This window comes from Neolamprologus multifasciatus, chromosome 17, assembly GCF_963576455.1.
Source record: "Neolamprologus multifasciatus chromosome 17, fNeoMul1.2, whole genome shotgun sequence".
NCBI lineage: Eukaryota > Metazoa > Chordata > Actinopteri > Cichliformes > Cichlidae > Neolamprologus > Neolamprologus multifasciatus.
The window spans coordinates 17,413,333-17,439,854 of NC_140455.1; the positions used below are offsets into that span (position 1 = coordinate 17,413,333).

General features: G+C 38.8%; 1 protein-coding gene across 1 annotated transcript in view; it reads right to left on the reverse strand.

Moving 5' to 3' along the window:
- Window positions 1-2,738: 2,738 nt before the first annotated feature.
- The window catches only part of LOC146499234 (receptor-type tyrosine-protein phosphatase beta-like), a 36,840-nt gene continuing 13,056 nt past the window's right edge, over window positions 2,739-26,522 (reverse strand). The window contains exons 11-40 of the mRNA XM_085138089.1: window positions 25,101-25,370; window positions 24,917-24,975; window positions 23,772-23,976; window positions 23,570-23,667; window positions 22,702-22,867; window positions 22,491-22,621; window positions 21,731-21,878; window positions 21,383-21,652; window positions 20,941-21,116; window positions 20,685-20,835; window positions 20,388-20,488; window positions 19,997-20,162; window positions 19,620-19,901; window positions 17,552-17,830; window positions 15,363-15,512; window positions 15,125-15,264; window positions 14,634-14,770; window positions 14,431-14,537; window positions 14,048-14,153; window positions 12,868-12,948; window positions 11,629-11,646; window positions 11,423-11,504; window positions 10,542-10,632; window positions 8,128-8,204; window positions 7,910-8,044; window positions 7,616-7,738; window positions 6,917-7,080; window positions 6,621-6,756; window positions 5,057-5,177; window positions 2,739-4,860 (exon numbers count right to left, since the gene is read on the reverse strand). Of these exons, the coding sequence (XP_084994215.1) occupies window positions 4,838-4,860; window positions 5,057-5,177; window positions 6,621-6,756; window positions 6,917-7,080; window positions 7,616-7,738; window positions 7,910-8,044; window positions 8,128-8,204; window positions 10,542-10,632; window positions 11,423-11,504; window positions 11,629-11,646; window positions 12,868-12,948; window positions 14,048-14,153; window positions 14,431-14,537; window positions 14,634-14,770; window positions 15,125-15,264; window positions 15,363-15,512; window positions 17,552-17,830; window positions 19,620-19,901; window positions 19,997-20,162; window positions 20,388-20,488; window positions 20,685-20,835; window positions 20,941-21,116; window positions 21,383-21,652; window positions 21,731-21,878; window positions 22,491-22,621; window positions 22,702-22,867; window positions 23,570-23,667; window positions 23,772-23,976; window positions 24,917-24,975; window positions 25,101-25,370 (4,193 nt within the window). The 3' untranslated portion in view covers window positions 2,739-4,837. The remainder of the gene's footprint in view (window positions 4,861-5,056; window positions 5,178-6,620; window positions 6,757-6,916; window positions 7,081-7,615; window positions 7,739-7,909; window positions 8,045-8,127; window positions 8,205-10,541; window positions 10,633-11,422; window positions 11,505-11,628; window positions 11,647-12,867; window positions 12,949-14,047; window positions 14,154-14,430; window positions 14,538-14,633; window positions 14,771-15,124; window positions 15,265-15,362; window positions 15,513-17,551; window positions 17,831-19,619; window positions 19,902-19,996; window positions 20,163-20,387; window positions 20,489-20,684; window positions 20,836-20,940; window positions 21,117-21,382; window positions 21,653-21,730; window positions 21,879-22,490; window positions 22,622-22,701; window positions 22,868-23,569; window positions 23,668-23,771; window positions 23,977-24,916; window positions 24,976-25,100; window positions 25,371-26,522) is intronic.

The following is a 26,522-nucleotide window of genomic DNA, read 5'->3' on the forward strand; positions in this document are numbered from 1 at the left end:
GAAAGTCTGTGTAAGGCCCAGGTGGACGATAGATGATAACAAGTAAGACTGGTTTCTGAGTTTCACAGCTGGCTAAGCATCAGGCTTTCAAATGAATTAAAAGTATGTCTTGGTCTTTTGTTGATTAATAGGCTGGTGTGAAAAATTGCTGCCACACCGCCCCCTCGGCTTGTGCTTCGAGATTTCTGGTAGTTAGAATGACTCGAGGGTGTTGATTTATTTAAACTAACATAATCATCACCCATCCACCACCATGCTGAAAGTTGCTAAGAGGTGTTTGTGGTGATGTGCTGCGTTTGATTTTGGACAGAAAATCTCATCTGTCCAAATGACAATGTTCCAGAAGTCTTGTTCTTTGTTATGAAGAAACTTTGCAAGCCTATGCTGTGCTACCATGTTCTTTTTAGTGAGAAGAGACTTCTCCTGAAATCCTTCCACACAAAATGTACTTGTTCAGTTTGCAATTTGTTTGTTTTTTCCCTGAGATTTGCATGGTATGGGATTGGAATGAATGTCAGAAGAGTTTATCAACACATTGTGTAGCAGGAGCATGAATCCAAAAATCACTAGACTGAAGACAAAATGCGGCTCAGTTTTAACAGTTAATATATTTACTAATGACACCAACAATAAAATAATGATTGCGATGTTAATCAATAACAGCCACCTTCCAGTTTTTATAGTTTTACAGTAATTACAGGAAGGAAAAGCAGGACAACAAAACAATCTACAAACAGGTGAGAATGGTGGCATTGATGAGTAGCTTTATAAACAGTTTACTAATGCAAAATGACACAGTATGTGTTCCAGCCCTAGAGAAATATCATGATCCTGGCACTTTTGATTTTGTGAGTTATATTTCCGCTCATCCTGTTTCTCCCATATCTCATAAAGTCTAAGTCTGTGCAAGTTGTTCTTATGATTTAGTTATTTCTGGTTTTATTTTGATGGTTTCTTATCTCGTTTGTGTTGTGTTTAGTTTCTCTTCCACTGTCTTCTTTTCCCTGATTATTTTCAACTGTGTATCTCATGCGTCTCCATTGTGCCCCAGTCACCCTGCTGTGTGTATTTAAGCCTGGGCCACAGTCAGGCCTTTGTCTCTATGCTTACATTTATGTTTCTTAGTAATTGTGTTCAGACAATTTTGGGTTCCTGCTATTTTTTTTCATTGTTTTTTTTTCTGGTACCTGTTTTGAACAAATTCTTCTACATCATCAGACAAAAACAAAAAAAATGGATTATATAGATAGTCCATGGATCCCAAAGATATTGCAAAATGCCAGTAAAAAGAAATATATCCTGTACAGAGAATTTATAAAGTGCAGACCTAAAGAAATGTGAATGATGATTTTAATAAATTCTTTGTAAGTTTCAGACCAGACCAGACAGCTGATAAAATTACTGCTTTGAGAAAGAGCAGAGGAGCAAATAGAAGAAAAAAATCCTAATTAAATGTTTCTAACAGCACAAGAGGAAAATACAATAATTGTTGTAGAGAGATGTCAGGACAAAATCTCAACTAACTGAAATGATATTGATATAAAAACTGTTAAAAATGTAATTGAATGATTTTAAAAACCTCCAACCTTCATCTGCAATCTGTCATTATAAGGCGGTACATTTCCAAACAAAATGAATAGGCCTGTTTCTCTACAGTCACGATTCACCCAAACACTAGTGAAATACTTTATTGATAGACTGGATAAATATTTAAATGAACACAAAATATTAATAGAGAGTTGACATGGATTCATGTCAAACTGATTAATGTCTAATGCATTAATTGAACTAAATGAAGAAATCACAAATTGTATCAGTCAAAGAAAGTATGCACATGGAGTCTTTATTGACTTGAAGAAAGCTGTTGACACACTTGCCAATCACATATTAATTGATAAATTGGAAAGGTATGGTATTAGATGGGTGGCGTTGGACTGGATGACAAGTTACATAAACAACAGGCAACAGATTATGAAGGTGGGAGAACATTAATCAAACCTTTAAACCTTGCTTGTGGAGTTATATAGGGTCTAAACCTCTAGATCATCAGACATATTGCTGTTCATTTTATTTGCAAATGATACAAATATTCTTTATCATGGAGAAAATTCGCAGCAGCTTTTAGTAAATTTACATAAGAATTTACTAAAAACAAATTATCACTGAATTTAAGCAAAACTAAAATTCTATCCATCCATCCATTTTTTCCGCTTATCCAGGGCCGGGTCGCCAGGGCAGCAGCCCAAGCAGAGAAGCCCAGACCTCCCTCTCCCCAGCCACCTGCTCCAGGCTATACGGGGGAACACCAAGGCGTTTCCAGGCCAGCCAAGAGATATAATCTCTCCAGCGTGTCCTGGGTCTGCCCTGGGGCCTCCTCCCGGTGGGACATGCCTGGAAAACCTCACCCAGGAGGCACCCAGGGGGCATCCTGCTCAGATGCCCGAACCACCTCAACAGGCTCCTTTCGATGTGGAGGAGCAGCGGCTCTACTCTGAGCCCCTCCCGAATGGCCGAACTTCTCACCCTGTCTCTAAGGGAGAGGCCAGCCACCCTTCAGAGGAATTCCGAAATGCTAATGAAGTTTTTTTTATTTTAAATTTCAAATATCTATATATTTGAAATATCATCATCTTAAAAATGTTAAACATGGAGAATGATTTAAGCAGCATTTGAAAATGTGTGCATAATATTTATGAGCTACTGCAACCTTTCACCCAAAGAAAAAAGGCCACAAACAGTGAGGCAGATATTTTTATTCAGCACTTTATGATCAAGTTTACAACAACAGGACAGCAAATTCTAAAACTCAATTACACATTTTCTTAGGGCCTGGTTATTTAAATCCAAATCACTTTCATGAATCCATCACGATATGACAAACATATTAAAGTCTACATAAAACAATCCAGCAGGTCGAATGTATCAGAGAAAATCTTTAAAAAAGAAAAAGTGCAGACCAGCTTTCATAATAATGAATTTAGCCATAGTATTTTAAATGTAATGTAAATGTAAAATGCCATATCATAATGCTATAAAATAAAATATGTTGCATGAGCAGAGGTAATTTAAAATGAAAATCCTCCAGCATCTGAGTTGAACAGAAAAAATAAGTTTGGCCAGCTTTTCAGTTAAGTTTGAAAGATTTCTCTTTGAAAAGAGAAAAAAATCTCTGCTTTTTCTAGAAACGTATACAATCACAAAAGTCAAATTCCTTCACAATATTTATAATGATGGTTTTATTAAGAAAACATGAGGTTTCTGCATTGTATTCATACTTCAGTCTTTTATGTTTAAAGTTTAAATGGTTTACAAGCATTAATTACATTAAAGAGGAGATCAGTGTGCTCATTTCCAACTCCAGAGCTTTCTTCTCAGGCTAGTAGAGTAGCTTAATGTGATATCGAGTATTTTTACTATTATTATATTTTTAATCCTCTGAGAAACAGGCAGTCACTTTAAGGCCCCTCCCCTCTCTTAAAACTTATCTTATGATTAGCCAGCTTTCAGAAGCCAGTTGAGGGGCGGCACTTGGAGCTTGTAAAAGTACTTTTCTTTGCAGGGATTACATTTGCATACCTCAGTATTTAAAACTTTGGCCACGTTTAACATGAATGTCTAATGCTGTATTATAAAATATATGACAGAGAATAAAGCCTCTTTAAAGTCTGAATACAGCAGGTTATGTTTGCTTGCAGCTACTCAACAGGTATAAAAGAGAAACAGAAGTATTACACAATCAGGCAGTTGTTGACAGACATATATATTCATCATATTGTAAAAAAGAAAAAGAAAAAAAAAAGAGTATTACATCTATATTTACATACAGCAATATGTGTGTTTAAAATTTTTAAATAAACAGCTTATATGGAGCAGTGAGTGAGAACATACTGGAGGGTATAAAAAATAGATGGCTCTTTCCTTCCCTGCTGTCACTCAGTTATTATTTGGATCACAACAACCTGAGATCAACCAGTGTCTACATTAGAGGGACTCCATTATGTTTTTCAATGAGTTTAAATCCATTTCTAACAATTTAATTTTTCAAAGTTTGTTGTTTTTGTTGACAATAAACTATATTTTTGCAACAAATAGGATTCAGATAGGGCTGAATTTGTGCCTTCTCTCTGTAGGTTTGAGTCAAAGCAGTCCTGTAAATTGAGCTGTTCCAGTATGTTTAGCTGGTGGACTTTGCTGGACTGTCAGGTGGATTTAGAAAAAAAAAAAAAAGAAATCCAATTTGCATGCCAATCTGAGCTCAGATGCAGATTATTTAACAGGTACTCACAGTTCTTAAACAGCTTTATGGAAGATGATTTATTCAAAATTACAGAAATGACTATATAATTATAATAATATGCTTCACAATTATCATTCAATCCTTTTTTTAAATATATAAATGTATGGTTAAAAATAATAGGTGTCAGATGTTTTAATGGTTTTGGATTCTTGTGTTGAATAAAATCAGACTGTAGATTTAGTGGAAAGTCTGTGAGGTGTTATTTGCTAAATTTACTAAATTTTAAAAACTTTTCTCAGATTGTGCTGATCACTAGCTGATCACTTGCTCTAGCTACGAAAGTCTTCCCTGCAGCGCCAACAAACCCAGAACCTCTGACTTGTCTTATGCTTTGTTTTTATTTAATCCCAAATCTGCACTTTAATTTCTACTTTTCCTCAATGAATTTGTTGCTGTAAAACCAGTGATTCAGAGTGCAAGACCTACAGCCCTGAAAAAAGGTTTTTACAATCTTGGACTTATTTATTTATATTCCCTGTTTTGTCCGTTTCTTGTGTTGGAATGTTTCCTCGTTTTGATCGCATGAACATCGTCATCTCTTTAGCGTCCAGTGTAAATGAAATCTGAGAAAACAAAGGGACAAAAAAGGAAAAAAAATTACTATGATTTATGTGTGCTGCAGACAAATACACAGTTTTTACTGAAATATATAAATGCAGTTTCAGTTCAACTGTCAAACACAGAAATGGGACGGTTCATGTCCACAGGTGGACTGTTTCATTTCTGGGCTGCGATGACAAATGTTAGAAACAGTCTCACCTCTGCAGTACTCAGGGTTGAAGTTTTCGTAGATGGGGTAGAGAGGGTTCTCCTGTTCGCTGCGATGCTTTCTGGCTCTCAGGACATCCCGAATACACTGATACAGGAAGGCATACTGGCACTGCAATGCAACAAGACCGTTATAATGTTGTAATAAACACCTTCCGGTGCTTTTAGAGCATTCACTGCAGAATTCATTCATGTCCCATGGAAAACACAGACGTTAATTTCACTGACCAATAATTTGTCAGTTTTCATCAATAACCTTTTTTATTTCTGACAAAAACACGACGATAACAAAATAAAAACTAATGAAAAAGGACAAAATACTATGAAATACATATTGATCCTTTCGTCAGCAAATAAAATTGAATTGACTAAAACACATGATTAAGACTAAATCTAAAACTAAATCAGCTTTGTTTTTTCATTATTTTTCCTTTCCTTTCCCTCAGGTCATCTGGATCCGGATTTTTATCAGTTCCCAGAGTCAGAACCAGACACGGAGAAGCTGCATTCAGCTTTTATGCTCCATATATCTGGAACAAACTCCCAGAAAGCCTCAAATCAGCTGAAACAGCTTAAATCCAGGTTGAAGACTCACCTATTCTCAGCTGCATTTGAATAAAACACCAAATCCACACTTTTAAGCTTGAATTTCAAAACTTAAATTTTAACTGCTGATTTTATCTACTGTTCTGATTTTATCTACTGTTTTGTTTTTTTGGGGGTTTTTTTAAAAACAATTTTAAATCATGCTTTTTATTTGTTTTTGTTTTTAATGTCTCTGTAAAGCACTTCGAATCACCTTGTTGTTGAATTGTGCTATATAAATAAACTTGCCTTGCCTTTATTTGTTTGATCCAGGTTTGATCAAGATTGACAATTTAGTATTATAACGACAGTAATTGGTAGAATTTTCAGACTACCATATTTGATAGCTTCCATTATTAATAATTTCTCACGTTTTAATGATGTAGCTCCAGTTTAGTCTAAAATTCTCATTGTAATATTAATGGTTCAACTTGTTTATTATGTACTATAGTATTTTTTTTTATTCACTACAAACTGGTTTGGGTGTGGTAACGTCATCATCATTTTTTCAAAACCAATTTGCATTCAATATTTACTAAAAAGGAGGGTAACATCCTACTTTTAAATCTTTATTGGTAGTTAAATTCTAGTTTAGGTCAATATTTCCTGATGTTTCTTGTCTAATAGTTTCAGTTTTAATGATATATTACCATAAACCATGCAGATTTATCAATAGCCAATAAAAATCTGGTTTCTTTTCTTCCAATTATTTGTTTTTTTGCGACTGGTTTATTTCAAAGTTTATTGTTGTTTGCCTTTGCTTCCATGTGGGACTATCCTTAATCATATTCTAATAAGTAAAATTGAAATAATGACTAAAATATCTGCTAAACATAATGAGGTGAACTGAAGTGCTACAATCACTGGTCTAAGTGGGAGAAATGTCTGGTGTAGAAGTTGAAATCAAATAGTCAAACGAATGTCCTAGAATTCAAAGCTAAATACTTAAATATTTGAATGTAGCTCTTACCTCAGTCTGGACCATGTGCTGGCGGTGCAGGCGGAGGTCGAACACGCAGCCGTAAAGGTCGATGGTTCCTTTGGAGTCCAGCTGCTGTAGAACCCGATCCAAAGCAATGAAGGTCCCTGTGCGCCCGACTCCAGCACTAACAAGCAAAAACATCCAGTTATCAAAGATCTTAAACAGAGAATCAAAGAAGGTTCAAGGACTCAATAGTTCACTTTTTTTTTTTTGGTTCTAATGACAGGATTCTGTTAACTCACAGCCAATCAGATTTCTCCCTGAGGACAGCCTCAAGCATCTACCTGCAGTGAACGACGGTGGCTCCGGTGCTGGGCGATCGGTCCACATAGTCCCGGGCTGTCCTGACAAACTGGATCAGGGACTGGGTGCTCTCCGGGACGCCGTGATCAGGCCACACCGTGTAGTGGAAGTGACGCAGTACCCGAGGATAACTGCAGCTGCTCTCCTGTCCAGGTCGATAATGGATTTATTAGGATTGTTATCACCCATAGCAACATTCAAGGTCTGGATTTTGAGGCTTTAGACATAATGTAACATAATGTAACATAATGTAACATAAAGTAACATAACGACAATAACGTTTGTTTCAACATAACATAGTGGAAATCAACTTTTTCATGGCCACACCAAAAAAATGCAGAAATAATCAGAATAATCCTTCTGTAGCCTCTCGATTCACCCTCTCCATGAAACAAGCTGTTTTAGCTCCTCCCCTTTTAACAGATATTTGAACAGCAGGTGGGTGGACTGTCTGTCACAGAGATAAACATACTGTATAAGGATATCCCCTTAAAACCTCAAATTTCTGCACCTTTAGCTTTACAGACATTGTTTGGCCATGTTTATCACATGAGCTTTATTTGGAGAAGTTATGAAAATGAAAGCTTCACAATAAATATATGCCTTCTTCATTCTTTAGATATTACTGCTTTTCTACATTTTTACGCTGGAATAAAAAATGAGAGTAAAAAGAGGCATACCGAGGTGATCTTGAACTCTCGGATGGTCCACTCAGGCAGGACAGACTCTGACAGCATCTGAATGACCAGATCACCGTAGTACAGAGGCTCTCTGTCTGCAGGCCAGTACTGGTCACACTTCACCTGGAAACACAGCATTCATATAGTTTAATTACTTCTCAGGGTTGAGTTTATCTTCCTTTGCTAACCTGTGAGAGGAATCTGGAGCTCTTTTCAGCTTGCAATCAAAGCTCATAATTTCAGTTTCATAATTGTTCCACTCAAGTGGACATTTTGATCAAGCGGACGCCTCACCCGTCCTTTCTCCACACACTGGGTCACCATGATGATGTTGTAGACGCCGTGCTCCCACACCATCCGCCAGAAATCATCTTTCGTGCCCGGGAGCGGCCCCTGGGTGGCAATGTACTCTCTGCGGTAGTTATTACCCTGCACATGTAGGCAAGAGAGGCGGTATTAGTGTCATTGTCAGTATGTGCGCTCAGTTTGTGCTTTTTAGCATGTGCTCATACAGGTATGTAGCTGGCGTTGATGTAATCGGAGCAGGGGTCGTCCTCCAGGTACAACAGCTTCACTCGGGTAGAATCATCTAGAAAAATGAAGAAATAAGTCACCAGCGGCTTTCATTATCTTTAACGTGTAGTTTAAACTAACTCTAATGCAATGAGTAATGAACTGGTTTAATAAATGTTGACTGAATTCCTCCCACTACATCCAGCATCCACAGAGCAACGTAACCATAAGGCGTTTTAGCTCCATTTTTGGTCTCCTGTTCTTATAAATAATATCTGGGTTTTTAGCTTCTTAAGGTTTCTCTTTCGTCAAAAGCTGTAACTGTGTGCTGTTTGCTACTTAGCTGGGCACTTTTAGAGGTTATTTATTAAGTAGTCATTTACCTAAAATCAGTTTGTACACCCAGAACTAAAAGTGTGAAGGCTATAAAAGCACCACAGGGCAACAGCCAGACTCTGACTCTGAAGTATTGCTCCAGTTTTCTTGTTTTCTGTGTTTCATCATTGTAGAAGTTTCGCTAAAATGTCTTTTTTCACATTTTTTTTATCAGTTAACCTTTATTAAACTGTCAGTATATAGAAAAAAGGCTCATCAGTTTGGTAGTGTGGTAGTCTCGAGAGGAAAAATTAGGGATAAATTAATATTTATTAATATTTATTTAAAATTGTTTGCAATTGTTTGGATAACATTAAAAATTTTGGATTAAAAACAGGTTTAACTGATGCTCTCAGTCATTCAGTTATTCTTCTTTTTTTCTTGCCATTTTAATAAAATTTATATCATCTTATTGCAGCTTTGCAATAATACTAAACACCAGATTTGCACATTTAACCTTAAATCAGCCAAAAACTAAGAATTATGAAAATTGCCCAATTAAATTTCTATCAGTCTACTTAGTGAAGAAGCAACCATCATTTTGAGCTACTGAAAGCACATTTGTAAAAGCAATAAGCACAGATTCCTTATAGTTTAATCAATATGGTCACATTAATGTTTCCCCGTAGGGTAAAGGATGCAGTTTATGTCTGATGGTGAAATTCTAACACATCCACTCCAGAATAAGTAATGAAAACAGTGTCTCTCACAGCTTTCCTGAGGTTCTTATTATTGAATGTGAAAGATGTGTGAATGTGAAACAGACTCAGTAATGACTCATTTCACTGAGAGAGAGAGAGAGAGAGAGAGAGAGAGAGAGAGAGAGAGAGAGAGAGAGAGAGAGAGAGTGTGTGTGTGTGTGTGTGTGTGTGTGTGTGTGTGTGTGGTGTAAGTGTGTTTACTTCTCTGACAGTTAATTATAGAGGTGATGTTGTAAATGTGGCACCTCGAGTCATAAATCTGATTTTTTTTGCAGTTATAAATGACGGATGCTTAATTACTTTATTTTAAACTGAGGATACTTCAGAAGGAAAAACTTTGAAAATGACAAATTGTGGATGTGGATATTTCCTTTATAATTGCGTAAAACAGATGTACCAAACAATCTTCATGTGATTAGAAATCTGTCTGTATATCACTCCCATAGCAAAAAATCAATGAACTAACATTTCAGACACTTAAAAATAATTAGGCATCATCCCCAATGACGCAGACAGAAAACATTTTCACAGCTGTATCATAATTTTAAACATTACATTTAACAGATGATTCATTAATTGAGTAATAACAATTAAAACAGCAACTCTTTTGTGCTATTTCAAGCAAATGTTATTGTTACCTGAGTAAAGATTGCGTCATTCAAGGAAATTCAGATTCAGTGTCATTATTTAAAACAGCTCCTTTCTTTTTCTTTCTTTCTTTTTTTTTTAAATCAATCCATCCTTAATATAATTTAGCCGTTTTTCAGCTCATCATCACACTACCTTTGAATGAGCAAAAATTCAGTTATGCAAATTCATTAAACTGGACTCAGATACGACGGCTGAAACTTTAAGATCAATTAAATTTGGCCAGTTGTTGGTATCAGCTGATCAACTGGTTGGAGGACATACCATTTTATAGTTTTTAATCTGCTGGTTGGAAAAAAGATGCTATGCGAAACTATTTTGTGACGTGTGGATAATAAATAATATAGAGGACAATCTGCTTGGGTGGCTAAGAAATGGAAACGAAAAGCTAATTAAATGAGTAAATATTCCACATAGATGCTGTATTTTCAGTAGTATTGTGTAATTATGAATGCTTTTATCACCTCAAGCCTCAGAGTTCATCCTTGTCGCCAAGGGAACAGGTGCTGCCTCATTAAAGCTCTTGACGATGTGATAATTGCCATGATTTCCACTTTGATTTATTTTTCTTTCTCACTGAGGGACTTGAAGGGTTGTCAGCTAACTGTTATGTGGAGTGACTGTTTTTTTTTTTTTCTTTTTAACTTTTTGAGAAGCAAAAAAGCTTTAAAGCTAAAAACTGCACTAACATGGCAGGATGTTGTTGTAGCGGTTCTTTCCTCGGTTTTCCGGCACTCGGGCGACATCCATTGTCTGGTTACGGCCGACATCCTTCAGATCCTGAACAGAGATGAGAATAATTACATTTGTACAGTTATAAACATCAGGACTTTGTGACTAACAAGACCAGCCAAAAATCTGCTTTTGAAGAAAACCAGTGCCATTCCTCATCAGAGTCATGGTACATTACTTGACCTTTAAGTTTCAGAGAAGCAATGATTGAAAAGCAAAATGGTTCTGAAAAGGCGGGCAAGTCGAACCAACAGCAAACTGGCATAAGCATGAGCCCAGAACAAGCAGTTTGATTTGCTGTGAAGTTGGTACACGATTGGAAGACTTTCAAGGTTTTTGAGTGTAAGATGTTTTGGGCCTGACCAGAACTGTCCAAAACCCAGAGTTATCCCAACAGTGTGATCTGATGTTATTCAACTGAACTGTGAAGCACTTTGATGCAGTTTAAAAGACCTATTTTGTTTTATTTAATCAGTGACTGTATATCGCAGAAGTACTGTTATTGCTTATTGGTCAATGGGACTGTGTGGGTATTATTTTTTCCTTATTTTGTAGTTTTAAAGGTGCTCAATGATGTCAAGAGAGTGAGCCGTGTTTGGTGAGGAAATAAATGGCTGCACCCGTTAGAGACTCTTCTGTCATTCTTGATGCCAGGGGCTGCTACAACAGTGATTTAATATTATTAATATGCAAAACCTCTGGTAAAAGAAACAGTGTGTCTTTCTGTCTTCCTGAGATTTAACACTCCAAATGAAAACTGAAGACATGCCCAACAAACAAATAGTATGATTGATCAGGTTCTTGAACACACTTTTTGTAATAATTTTCATACACTTACCTCAAACTCTTCAGAAAGCAAGTAGTTGGAGTCGGCCTGCAGCTTGGTCAGATGCGACTCGAAATGGCCCGCTTTGATAGGACTGAACAGAGAAAGATGGACAAATACTCAGCAAAAGGTATATACTGGAGGTAGAGTGGTGAGTTTTAGCCATTTCAACAAATTAATTACATACAAAGTTTCAGGAATAAAGCTTAAACTCTCACCTGGTGATCCGACGGTTACTGCAACAGAAGATTAAAAAATTGAATTAATCCATGTGACAGTACGATAAGGTGGTGAAACATAGGTTGGTTTATAAAGGTGGATAATCAACTAGACAGTAACACAAACATAATACAGGAGTGAAAATGATACATTATGTATAGTTTTATCGCCTCTTGTAACATTATGCAGTAAGAAGAATACAATATGGTTCTTTTATAGCAATATTTCCAGTCTAGTAGACAGTCAAAACATCTCTATTATTTAATTCTTTATGTATTACTTAATTGTGTTGGTAAGGTCTTTATCAAAGAAAAAGCTGTATGTAACAGTCCAAAAATTTATGCTCTCCTAGAGCTTTCTTTTTCTAAAACAGTCCAGCGAGCTGGATTGGAGTCCTTGTTGTGCTAATTCTGGCCCCCGGGCCTTACATTTGACACCCTTGTTCTAAAATGTTATTGACTGTGATTTTATGCAAAAGTGGGGTTTAATTTAATCATCTATAATTTAGCTGGTTCAATCAACACTTAAAACATCTCATATACTCAGTCAAAGAACCTTACATTTGTGACCTTAAAGTCATTTTAATTCATGGCCCACAAGATGAGGTGGGCTGGCCTATCCTGTGACAGAATGATGGACAGGCTGAGATGTCTGACAGACGTGTAATATGAGAAATACCACAACAACAGCCTATTTTTACACATTCGGTGGGTTTAAAACACTCGCGTCTAATCACATTACTGCAATTTTCACGCCTTGCAAAGCTGTCCCGTAAGCCGAATTGGACCCTCTGGTCGGTTCTGGCCTAAATAATGCAGGAATTTTTCATCTGCGATTTGTTTCCAAGTGAATTTGAGATCTGATCATCCCTGCTACTAGCAAACGCAGAGGAGCATCGTCTTTATGTCCAGTTAAAAAACTGGACGCTGTAACTGTAAGCTGGGGTCATTTATGAAGCACAGAGAAGCTTTGTTTCTGCGCTCTGTTACATTTGTGGTTGATGAGCTGTGGCCAATATACAAACGTATGCAGACACACACACACACTAATTAACAGATGCTACGGCCTGTGGTGGGTGAATGATGAGGTAATCTGAGAGAGGGAGCGAGCACTTTATTGGAAACTAATTCTTCTTCACACACTCACATATTGGACGTGGGAGGCGTTGGAAACTAATCTCTCCCTCTCTCACGTACTGAAGAAGAATAATTATAGATGTTGCGTGCGCACAAACTTACCTCCGGACGCCCATATACATCCCTGAAGTTGGAACTTCTTTCCACATGCTCATCCTCACCACCGGGTTCTCCTGCACAGCCCTACACAGAAAATATCAGCACTGATTAGGAACATTAAGATCAAAGAGTTAAACCAATGAAAACATTCGAGCCCTGCCCTCTACGCTAATAAACGTGTTCACCAAATCACAACTAATTAACTCTGTAAATTAGCTTAACAGCTAAATGACTGTGAGAAAACTGATGTGACATTTTGGAGCTAATTTTCTGTTCAGGGCTCTGTTGTGGCGCTATAAATGTTACATAAAGTCATGAAGGCAGTCGGAAATTTCACACTGGTGCCACAGAGACAACGCCCCATCCAGATTTAGTGGCATTGATGGTGTAGTATTAAAAAAGGAATGTGTGTTATCTCGGATATGCTTTAAAAAGCTGTTAAAGTGTCCATCGTTTTGACTTATACAAGAGAAAATCTGCAAACAGAAGAACAGATTCAACTTAAAGGTAACAAACTCTAAGCTGTAGTTAAAAAAATGTTTACTATTCTGTTCTTAGTCTGAAATAGAAAAACTTTTAAATGTAGCCAAATTATATTCTCCTTTTTCTTTGCACAATCTTAAACTGTCAGATGGTCCAAACAAACATGACCACAGGTTCAAATAATGAAGCAAGTGTTTGAAAACGGTAGAAGCCAGCAATCCAGTGTTTGGATCTCGGCCTAATCCGGCTTCATCGACAACTTTTCTTATATTTCACTTTGTTTTTCACTTGATTACAAACTGTGGCTTTCCCGCTTTGTTCTGATTGGTTTAACATTTGTTTTGAAGATTATGTAATTTGTTGTTATATTAATATTTCCCCTCTGTGTCTATCTCTCTCCATTCCGTGTGTGAGGAGGTGCACTCACAGTGAAACTGTGAGCAGGGAAAGGATGCGCTAAATGACCAACTGGAGTTCAGCACCTTCATAGGTCTCTAAGAGAAAAAAAACCTAGATGATTTAATTTGAAAATCATTCAAATACACAGCTGTGTTTTAAACTCCCAAACACTGACTCATGCAAAACTCCTGTAGTGGAGTTTCAGATTAAAGAGCAGGAAATGAGCAGCCCATGTTTTGGCTGATCTAACACTTCCAAGCATCCTTGAGGTAACTACAAGCAGAACGCCCAGTGTACTCACACTTTGCGTAGCCTCTGTCTGTAGGCCAGCAGAGAGACGACTGCCACCATCATACCAATGAGGAACATGCCAGCACTCAGACCCTCCACCACGCCACCTAGAGGCTCTGACAAAGAACAACACATATCGGGAGATAGCTGAGGTTAGACAGACCAGCTGTGATGTTTCAGCTTTTACTTCATGTGCCCTTGAGTGGAAGGTGTAGATAAAACATCTGTGTCATATTAATGCGTCAAAACTCAAAGACACTGCAAATTTTTAAAAATTTAGATGAGATGGTCCCAAAAAATTCATTAATTCTACTCATTGCTATCCTTAGTTTACGGAAAAGTTAGGTTTGGTTAAACTCAGGAAAACTCAGTGAAAATGATCGGCCGTCTCACCTGCGTGCGTCCGGAGTGGCTCAGACAGGTAAGTGTCAGTGAAGAGCGGCTGAGAAAACTCTCTGTGGTTCTCGTCAAACAGTCGGGTGAAGGCTCGCATGCTTAGCCTGCGCAAGCGGACACACACACACATACACGGTCAGTAGCTGAGGGGAGGTGTTTCTGTGCTCAGTGGCACTTCAGCAGCATCAGTTTCTCATTACCTGTATGATGTTTTGGCTTTCAGCGGCCCGTCACAGAAGGCACCATAGCTGTCACTCAGATAGAGGTCACCGTCATGGTAATGATCACAGGATCCCCCCAGCCGGTCTCCTCCTGCGCCCAGGTTCACCTCCACCACCTGATCAGGTATTGATTGACCACATTAATATATTGACAGACATACACCCAGCACAGTTCTTATTCAGAGGGTGACTGTGATCATTTTTTAAACTTCTTCACTTTTTTTTAAAAATTATCTTAAAAAATGTAATAAAATTAAATATTTTAATTCTAATGTCTTAAATTTCAATTATGCAAATAAACAATAAATAAAAATGTTCTTCATGAACATCAGAATCTTGAGTTTAATCAGCACCTTTATTATGACTAAAGGTTTGGTTGTTTATGTCAAGTCTACAGAAAACAAATATTTTGTTTGCATTTCCAGAAAAGTTAGAAAAAGATCTATTTCAACATGTAATTTGCAGATTACCTGCCCAGCAGAGCTCTCAGTGTCCTGTGGACAGCGGCTGGGGAAGTAGGCAGTCTGATAGGCTCTGACGGATGAGTTGCTGATGTAGTCGCGGTATGAGGGCAGTGGGTGGCGCTGTTCTGGCTGCAGCATTTCATTGGCTGTCAGAAGAGACAAAAAAACTTGTCTACCTCCAGTTTGTCTGTCTGGAAATGAATGTAAGTCAAAGTAATGTAAACATGTGTTGGTGTGTTTGTACCATCAGACTCGGCCACGATCACGGTGAAGTATCGGACGGCTCCGTTGGTGTCGCTGAACCAGGAGCAGTTAAAGCGAAACAGGATGGAGGATGACTTGATCTTCGATGACCTTTTGGTGACACGTACGCTTTGAGGTGGGACAGGAGGGCCTGACAGGAGAGAGGACTGGTTAAACAAATATAAGTGCCATTTTGACTTTTTATTAAATATATTTTTAGCTCATAATAATTGCAGTAATCATTTTAAAAATTAAGTTGGAATTTTTGTTTATTTTCTCAAGATTTGGACATTTTATCAAGCTCATAAACTATTTTATAACTGTGAAATTATCATATGACATACATAATTATTCATGGCATTTAAAAATATTGTAATATTAATTGCAAAATAAACAGCACATTGAAATGTTTTTTCTGAAAAATCTGAAACAAGAAATGTACAAAAATTTATAAAAACAAAAATTCTCAAAAGAGAAAAACAATATTATGCTTCCACAATCAGCACAATAGTATCACATGGTGATCATCACTACTAGTATACCACAACACTGTGAAAAGTATATAAAAATATAGTTTTGTTGTTTCTGAAGAAACTGGCTTTTCCAGTTTCCATTCGCTCTTTCTCCCAGTTTCATCCTTAGCTTTCTCTCTTCCTGAACTGCCACCTATAAAAAAAACGTCTGGATTTTCTGCCTTTTTCTGTTTCCAGTGCGCTTGTGTCAGGATGATTTATAATGCAACACAAGCACGAGGGAGGAAGAGATGGACGTGAACTAAGGGGGGACAAAGAGAAGAAAGGAAAAGGTTCTAGCAGAGGAGAAAAGTTTCCAGAGTGTTTGGGGTCATGGTGACTTTTTCAAAAAGAGCAAAGAGAAAAATAAAGTGACACTACAAAGATTAAGAACCTGTGTGTGTGTCTCCTTCCTTCATTATGAACACACACACACACACACACACACACACACACACAAAAGTTCCCTTCTGTTGTTTATTTTTTATTGTAGCAGGAGCTGACTGCACCAGATGTTCAAACTCGGCCTAGTTAGATAGAATCATAGGAAGAAGTGTGCTATTTAGAGGTTTTAGACCCTTAATAAATTAAAGATAACGCATTTTAGTTCCAATTCAGTGTAAGGTATAGCTACATACATATACAGCAGAAACAAATGGGTTTGACAGCAAACACGGAAAACCAGATGATGTTGAGTCAGATCCCTTCTGTTTCTCTCTGGCACCCATGACAGGATCATGAAGTCATGAAGTTGGCTTATTCAAATAAGAGCTGGGCTTTAGAGTGAGTGAACAATCAATCACAATTTAGTTTGTGTGACCTTAAACCTGAATGTTATTAGTGAAAAAACTCATGGCGAGTTCCCTAAAATGTGAACCACAATCTGGGAGTGAATTATGAGTGGACAGCTGACAGGCAGCTGTGCCAAAATCAGTGATGTAAAAAAATGTCTGCTGGACGCTTTACTTGGACTTTCAAGTAAGGAGAAATCTGTTCACAAGAGCTGCTTTATGTTGCTTTAAGTTAGTCATGGGCTGCTAGTTTGACTCATGGTAACTGCTAATTGAGGTATTTCTAGCTTGCCATGTGATTACTGGTTATTGTTGATGTGTCAATCACAGCAGTAAAGTCAAACATCAGTCACTGAATCCCGCCTTAGCATTCCACCCTCTCCTCCAAATGTGATTGTGTGAGGCTACAGAAACCCAAGATGGCAGTGGACATAAAGCTTAACTACAAGTTAAAAAACGTTTGAGCGTTTTTAAGGAATTAGTTCAGAAAAGTATAGAATAGTCACAAAGTTAATCATGATATTTGAGCATTAATGCCTCTGAAACAGGTAAAGAAAACTGACTATGCACAAACTTGGAGTAAAGTCAGTCTTCAGTTCCCTCTTTGTTTCCCAGGTGAGCAGTCCTACTTAAACTGAGGTTTTATTTAAACAACCAAATCCAACACTTTACCTGAGGGGAATATTGGTGTGTGTATGTATGCTTGTCTATCTATCAATGTGAGGACCAATGAAATTTAATGAAAAGTGAGGACTGTTCTGGGTCAGTCCTCACATGCTTAAAGGGTCTTAGTTCAGGGCTCAGGTCAAAAAGGTTTAGGTCCAGGTTAGGTGCCTGAGACTGCCTTATTTAAATGAAGATCCTTGTAAGCGTGTGTTTAAACTTACGGTCGATCATAGTGACGGTGGTGTGTGTCACTGGCGGGCTCGTCTGTCCGGCTGATGACACTCTGACCGTCACAGAGTATTTCCTGTATGGCTCCAAGTGGTCCAGTGACACCGCTGTGACGCCTCCCACTAGCTTCAATGCTGAGATCAGCTCCCGGTCATCGTAGCGCCGACACTCAACCTCGTAAGAGTCAAAGTCGGCATGTGGAGGTGACCAGGAGCAAGAGAGGGAGGAAGAGGAGAGAGGGAAGCAGTGGATGGACTTTAGAGAAGATGGACCTAGAAAAGAGGAGGTAAGGACACAAGGAGAGGAAAGAAGTATAGAAAAAATGAAGACAAGATGAGAAGAAAGATGATGAATGAAAAGTGACAAAATGAGACAAAAAGAACAAGTTCAATGAACTTTCTGTTTCTCACTTTGCTTATTTTCACGTTTGACCTTCATGAGTAAAATAAATTCCTTGTGGTGTTTATTTTTTCAAAACAGAGAGCGACAAGTCTGCTGCTGCTAAAGTCCCCATTTATTTTTCCTGATCAGATGATAAAATCACTCTTTAAGAGATGATGAATGTGCCTGAGGACAAAGACAAAGGCAAAGGACAACACATTTGTCATTTTGTGGCTGGGAGCAGACAGAAGATAGAAAAATAAGATGGAACTTTTGCATTCAAGAGGTGAAAATAAGGGCCTTTGATCTGTAAACATGAGCTAATTATGACACAATTATTGTACTACAAAATTATTTGGATTAAAACTCCTGTGAGTACAACAGATAAATAAATAAAATCAGCACTAATCTGACTGCCCTTTAACAAAGTAAAAATATCTAGGTTGCCCCCTGGTGGATAGGTGGAGTATAAGACATGTGCTCCGCCCCCTCTTACATTAGCCAAACCAAATAAGTGAATATTTTGCTGAGATTAATTCATTCTTATTTCATTTGTGCTCATTTCTGCTGACCAGCTTTTGATTGGTTATTTCATGCAGTTTAACGGTTAGTAGTCATTATAACTTAAATCAATATGAATCCATGATTCAGTGAAAGTGTACACAGGTTACATGTAGAGACAACGTCTATCAATGTCCTCCAAGCCTTTTTGAAATGTTAAAAATAATGGCAAATGATTAAAGGTAATAACAAAAGCTTCAAGCTGTTCCGTTATCATCTTTAAACATTTAAAGATGGATTGATACTCTGCTTTTTGGTTGTTTTTGACGAGGTAAAAATAGTTTTCGGGCTTTGGGGTGCACTCACCTGGGTCTGTATTCAGTGAAGAATGAATACAACATACCTCTGATAAACATACATTACTTGCATCCAGTTGTTTTTCAGAGGGACTTTTTGAGCCTTTTCCTTTAAGTCGTCATTACTCTTCTAATGATACACAGGAATCTTTTGGCCATGTACAGATCTAGCTTTTAATTTTGTACTTCCTGTCTGAGTGAGCTCAAAATAATGGCTTCTCTGTGGATATCTATAAATGTGTTAAATACTTCATCACTTCGTCTGCTGGAAATTAAAAAAGGAAGCTGTGAAGAGAAACTGGGTCAGATTTATTTAAATATATGTGACCTGGATATTTTTTATTCCTCTCCCTGATGGTTTCAGTCCCTGCTGCCAAAAACCCTCTGGACAAGCAGGATAGGATTAAAAATGGATTTAACTCCACAGAGAGACTCAAAGCCTCTGTTGTGCTGCCATCAAGTGGAATAAAGTCATAAATGCAGCTGGTTTGTAAAATGCTTTTAAAGCTTTGGATCCTCTTCTTGTAAGCTGATAGTATTTTTTAATGTTTGCTCAAATTATCTATAAACATAAATAAAACCATAAAGATTGTCTAATGTGCATTTCTCTTATGCGTCATGATTGACAGCAGTTGACCCCGGTCAGAGGTTGATTAATCCTGATCTGATTAACAGAAAATGCAAGAAACATGCCAAAATTAATATGCAGAAAATTTTTCCACTAACAGGAAATATTAAGAGAGTAAGGTCAGTATAAATAAGTCTGGTTAAATACTCGCACAGTAGTAATTGATTTATTTTTCTTCCTTTAAGTTCCCCCTACTTGTTCTTATGTTCCTCTGGATTGGCTGGCTCCTGACTGTTGGTCCACCTTTGGCTCCGCCCCCACTGGCAGTCATCAGAGTGAAGTTGTACTCTCGCCCTGGAAACATCCCGCCCACAATGCAGCTGGTCAGATGGGTTTGTGTGACCGTCAGCTGATCAGGAGGAGTCCACTGCAGACTGAAGTTACTGTAGTCTCCTTTGGTGGGAACAGCCCACAACAGCTCTATTGTGTCATTGCTCGGGCCTTGTTTGACGGACAGGTGGGCAGGCGGTTGGGGAGCTGGGGGAAAAAAATAATCAAAATCAGTAATCAAAATAATTTGGCATTTAAACTACATCAAAAAATGTGCTTGTGTGTATTTTCATTTCACTCACAGGTGCGCCCAAATGCTGAAACATTATTGGTCAAATCTCCACTGTGCGTGATGACCTCAGCACGGTACAGTCTACCAGGGACCAGCGCAGTGAAGGTGTGACTTGTGTGCTCTGCACCAAGAGTCTGGGCTCCCAGGGTGGATCCAGAAACATCGTACAACACCACCTTATGTAACAGGGAAACAAACAAATCAGCATGAGATTCTAATTGAGAACTCCACTGAGATTTTTTTCTGTTTTAAAATTGGAGAGTCACGGAGAGGAATTTAATTCTAAACCATAAAGACCGAACTCTGCAAAACATGGATAGTGGGATTTATTTTTTTGTGGACTGAAGGAGGAGGTCATGTTTGCAACAGTTTAACTGCAGATATCACAGAGATACATTTACCTCATAACTGCTAAAGCTTCCCTCTCCATGCTGCCAGCTGACTCCCAGTCTGTCCGTCCATCCTGAACTCTTGACTTGTAGAGATGAGACTGGAGATGGGACTGCAGAGCAGAGGGGGGACAAAAAGGAAGAAAATTTTAAGAAAATAGAAAGGAAAGATGGAAGAGGAGAAACTATCTGACTAAATGCCGAGAACGTGGAAAAAATATCTTGAAGGTGAGAAAAGATGAGGACAGAATGAAATGAAGGCTAAGCGATGGCTGTGATGTTTGTATCCATACAACAGCACTCACTGACCGGTTCTGGCCAGCACAGATGATTCGCTGCTCATGTCTCTGCTCCAGCTCACCACCTGCAGCTTGTACAGACTTCCTGCTCTCAGCCCAGAGAACACACAGCTGTCTGCAGCCGAGCCCACCTTCTGCAGGTCCACCTGTTCACCTGCATTCTGAAGAACACACAACGCACATTAACACAATGAAACTTAGCATGAACTTAGCTTAGAAACTTAGCTTAGCATGAACATCAGGAAACATGTGAATGTTGATCCCACCGTGTGATGATCCCTCCTGCTCCCAGGAGAGCCCTGCCTGTGATTGGTGCTCCCCTCAGAGATGCTGTACAGGGTCAGGTCATAGATGTCGACATGGCCATCGGACGGACGCCAAGAGAAGGAGAGAGAGGAGGTGTTGGCTGAAATGACCAATAGATTACTGACGGCAGCGGGACCTGAAGAAGAAAGGATTTGCCTTGGGTCAAAGTGTGCATTTACAGGAGGTTCTTTCAGGAGGTTCTTTAGTGAAAATACTTCTTTTAACATGGGAGTCTATGGGGCCTGAATGACTGCTGGAGCCTCTAGTGGATGTCACAGGAACTGCAGGGTTTCAACAGTTTTTAAAAAAAATGTAGCAGAAGAGTCATAGTTGTATCATAACGTGTTTTATACCTCATTACCGATCAGTCCTCTTAGTAAAAACGTCTAAATTGTGACTTACGTGTTTGCCCCTCTGCGCTCGCCTCCAGTGACGGCACGCCACCACTCAGCGTTACGACCCTCACGCGATACCACTTCCCTGACGTCAGACCTTCCAGAAGCTCGCTTCGACTCTCCACTGCGACCGTTCTATTGATCACCACGATGCCGGCCTCGTCCAGCAGCTGCAGGCTATAGCTGTCATATGCGCCCACTGGCCGCTCCCAGCTGACGGTGAGGCTGTGGGTGGTGTGATCATTATCAGCCTGGAGGGCTGTGACTCTGGCTGGAGCTGTGGTGAAGGAGAGAATTTACCTATGTTCAGTCTGCACTGATCTAAATGACAAAACTCATCTGTCAGGTGCCTTACCTGTCCTGCCTGTGGCTGTGTTGCTATTGCTTAGCTTCCCACTCATCGATTGGACAGCGATGGTGTAAAGGTGACCTGGGGTCAGCTCTAAAAAGTCCAGGGTGGTGACATGTTTGGGAACAGGACGAGTGTCGATAGTGACTCCGTCCTAAAGACAGAAAGTTGAGAGAGAAGTCTTAAGTCGTCTGTTACTGTATACAGTCTGAACATCACCCATTCATCAGTCGACCCAATGCGTACATGAGCTGCTCGTGTTGGTGTGGAACTGAAAGTACACACATTTTTAGATGTCTTTAATTTTTAATACCTTTAATTTAAATTATGAGTTCATATGACTGCTGAATGTTTTGAGCTCAAACTAGGGTGTACTCATGCTGGGAATGTTTGCCTCGTACTGTCCTTTGGCACAATTATCCCTACACCCAGGCCCATGTTTGTTATTAAAGCAATTTTTACAGCAGAATGTTGATTTGCTGTCTGAATTATATACCACACCCCGAACTGTTATCTGGTGCTTTGTTGTGTTTTTTAATACAAATAAAAACATTTCCATTATATTATACTTATACAGAACAGGTACAAAATCACACTGAACCTATTATTCCATCCAACTGTATACATTTCAAACTAATATGTTTATGATAAGTGTGAAACTTGCAGTGTTTCATATCAGATGCATTTTTATGAATTGCAGTTGAAGTTGGAAGCAAAAAAGGGGTTAAACAAATCATGTGGTGAGGTGTCTTTGGTATTAACTTACCACGGTCAACAGGGACACAATGTACATGTCCAGGTCTCCTTCGCCAGGCAACCAGGAAGCCAAAAGTCCAGCAACAGAGTCAGTCAGACCAGGTTGTGGAACAAGGTGGAGGTTTCCTACAGCTCTGGGAACTGAAGACGAGATGGATTTACTAAACTTCAACCCAAGATGCTTGCAGTGAAGCTGTGAACATATACTCTGCATTTCTAACCTGTTCGCCCCTCAATAAACTCTGCTCTCTGATATGATCCACTGAATGTCGCCACCACAATCTTATAAAGCCGCCCAGGCGTCAAAGAGGTCAGCCGGTGTTGTCGCACCTCACCACCCAGCGTGACCGGAGGGAATACTCGAGAATCGTTGAAGAGCAGAGTGACCTGGAGGTACAGGAAATGGTGCAGTGAGATGAGTTCATCCTCTGGGAAACAGGGGTTGAATTCATGTTTGATGATACATTTTAACATTGTTAAATCATATCAGTGGGAAAATGCACTCAGAATACCTCACTTACTCCACAACTTTTAAGTAATTATAATAATTTCTTTTAACCATAACCCTATTATGTGGGGCGATCGTGACTCAAGAGCTGGGAGTTTGCCTTGTAATCGGAAGGTTGCCAGTTTGAGCCCCGGCTTGGACAGTCTCGGTAGTTGTGTCCTTGGGCAAGACACTTCACCCGTTGCCTACTGGTGGTGGTCAGAGGGCCCGGTAGCGCCAGTGTCCGGCAGCCTCGCCTCTGTCAGTGCGCCCCAGGGTGGCTGTGGCTACAATGTAGCTTGCCATCACCAGTGTGTGAATGTGTGTGTGAATGGGTGGATGACTGGATGTGTAAAGCGCTTTGGGGTCCTTAGGGACTAGTAAAGTGCCATATAAATACAGGCCATTTAAACATGCTTAAAGTACCTGTTTACACTATCACTCGATCATATTTTTAAATTCCCTCAGTAATATCCAAATTACAACACATTATAGCTGATACTGATTATTTAGACCGGTGCTTTCAGATTGGACTAAAAAATGTTCAGGTGTTTGTCTATGAATTACTAAATATTTTTTAAACAAAGTTTTGTGAAGCACACCTCATAGTAATCCACGTCTCCAGGGGCGGGACTCCAGGTGACGTTCAACTTGTTGGTTCCTGCATTGCTGAGTAACAGATTCTGAACAGCTGCAGGAACTAAAATACAAAATTCATCCCAATCAGGAGAAATAACCCACACAAAAAGAACTTTTCTGTAATAATACCATGTTAGGTCATTTTTCCCGTTATCTCTCACTCACAGGTGCGTCCATCAGTGGAGATGCTGCTGACATAGTCTCCACTCCACGTTTCCACAGTGACAGTGTAGAGTCTACCCGATGTCAGAGATGAGAAGATGCACTCGTTGTGTCCTGCTGAGACACTCTTATTCTGCAGCACGGTGTGATTGTAATGGATCAGAACCACGTAATGGTCGAGAACCCCAGCCGCTTGGCGCCAGTACACCTGAAAGTATGACACAATATGATCACATAGTAATATATAAAAATTTAATGAATCAATCAATCAGCTTTATGACTATCTGTCGGTTTTAGCTTTACTCTTATTTGTACGTTTGATAACTCCTTCACCCAAGTTAACTAAACCTGGTTATGGCGAGACCAGGTGCTCTAGTTCAAAGCTGATGGTGGGGTTCCTCAGGGCTTGGTACTTAGCTCATTTTTATTTTTAATACATATGTGCTCAGGCATGTTAGAGTAGTGCACATCATCAGTGTTATGTAGATGACACCCACATCTATTACAGCTGTAATCCCGACACGAATAAAGTGTGCCACCTGTTTTGCAGACAACAGCCACTCCTGTTTTAGCTGTAACAGTTTGTGTAATGGGTGCTAATTTGTTTTAAGGTTGGTAAGGTGGTTTTAAGCCACCTAGAAATATTTCTTTTGATGATTATTCAGCCTTAAAACAGATAACCCCCACATTTATTTTAGCTGTGACTCTTTTGTTATGTGTAAGATTAAAGTGTCTTAAAAACATGAAACATTTAATTAAAAATATATAGTTTATACAGAATTCCCAACACATTATTTGAGGGATCAAAAGGTAATTTAAAGTAGTGAGAAATTTCCTTTTAATCTACTTTTGTGTCTTGTCAAAAAACATGACACTTTTGCGCCTTAATTCCTCTTAACAAATCCATAATTTAGTCTCTCAGAGCCTGAAGTCGCAACACAGGTTCAGAAGTAAAATCGTTTTTTGGACTATCAAAAAAAAAAAACCCCAAACATTCAAATATCCCCGAAAGTTGTCTTTTTCTGAGATGTAGACCACTTAGGTTATCATTTCACTAAGAGACCTTTAAAAAAACAAATAAAACAAGTAAAAAACTGCAACAGTAACACCACATGAAATTAAATGTTATTCTTGTTACACAGATATACCTTGAGGAAGTTGTCTCTTCCAGAGTGAACAGCTATTGGATTTTGCACAGTGGCTGGTTCTGCAAAATGGAACAAAAGACAAAGCAACAGAGATGTTTTAACTTAAGTACAAACAAAACTGGTAGATGGTAAAATAAATATAAACTCAGACAAATATAAGACTTTAAAAGGACTGGATTCTTACGTGTTCGAGCTAGGACGGTGGCGGCAGTCTCCAGGTCGCCACTCCTTGTTTTTATGACCACCGAATAAAGCCGGCCAGCCTCCAGCGACCTGAATGAGCACTCAGGTGGTGAGGAGTGGGACACAACAAATTTGTGTTTAGAAATTCCTTTCCTCTCCTCAAGGCAGACCAGGTAGCTGTCCACGACTCCTGACACAGGACGCCACGACACCTGCAGAGCATCGGACTTGCCGCCATTTGAAACAGTTATCTCAGAGACAGGCTCCGGGGCTGAAAATAAAAATATCATTGTATCGTTTTTACTACAATGTTAAATATTTGTAATATAGAGAATAAAATGAATGTATCTCTTAAAAAAAAAAGTGCATAAATTGTAAATTCAAAGAAACATAAATAACCTTTATCCCCTTTGTTTCTCAAACTTTTCTTAAAAACAAACAATGAAAATTGCGTATGCCATTGCAGATACAGCAATGATGCCACTTACTGACCAATAGAATTTATTTGAGGGGATTGAGGGTGGAGTCAGGTTTTGTTTTTCTACAGTCTAAATACTGATTCGTTAGCAGGAGAACAATACAGACATTCACATCCAGAGTATCCTGAAAGTATCTGGAACATTCTATGGGAACACATTACAGTAAGTGCTCTGAACAGGAAGTGTGTGTTTGCTTGTATAAGTGTTTATGTGAGATGTAATATGAGTCCTAGACTTTCTGAGGACATTTAGAGACCAAATAATGCCACATTTTGTCTTCACATTTAAACAGACCTTCAAAGGGTCACTGCTGAGTCCAGACTTAGTTATGGCTCAGATTGAATTTTAGGTTTTGGCAGAAGGTAATGGTCCCAAGAAAGCGACAAGTCTATTGCTATAGTGCCCATGAAGACAGGTAAACAAGTGTGTGTGTGTGTGTGCGTGTGTGTGTGTGCGTCTGTGCGTCTGTGTGTACAGGAAGCCTTTGACCATTAGGAGCGTTTTGGTTTGTGTGGAACATTCCAAACGTTCTTTTTAGTGTTTCAGCCATTGTTCTAGAAACCACCTGATGTTGTCACATAACTACTTACTACTTTACCTAACTTTAACCACCACAACCTGAAACCACACCAGGTGGTAACCAACTTCTCAAGAAAATTATGACTGACAAGTCATCAACATTCAGAAATGTCATGCTTTCAATAAACAAACAAGAAAAAACCCAAGACATTTACATGTTTTGTTTTGGGTTTTTAAACAGTTATTTTACAACATTATTCATCTGAAAAGAAGTAAGGAAAAAAAATTTCGTGTTGAAATCATGCTCTTTCTTTTGACTAAACTCTAATATTTCCAGCGAGCCTGATTTTACAGCAGTCCACAAAGTCAACTCAGGACATTTTTTAGTTACTGTAAACTGTCTGCTGACATTCCTGTTCAGACTG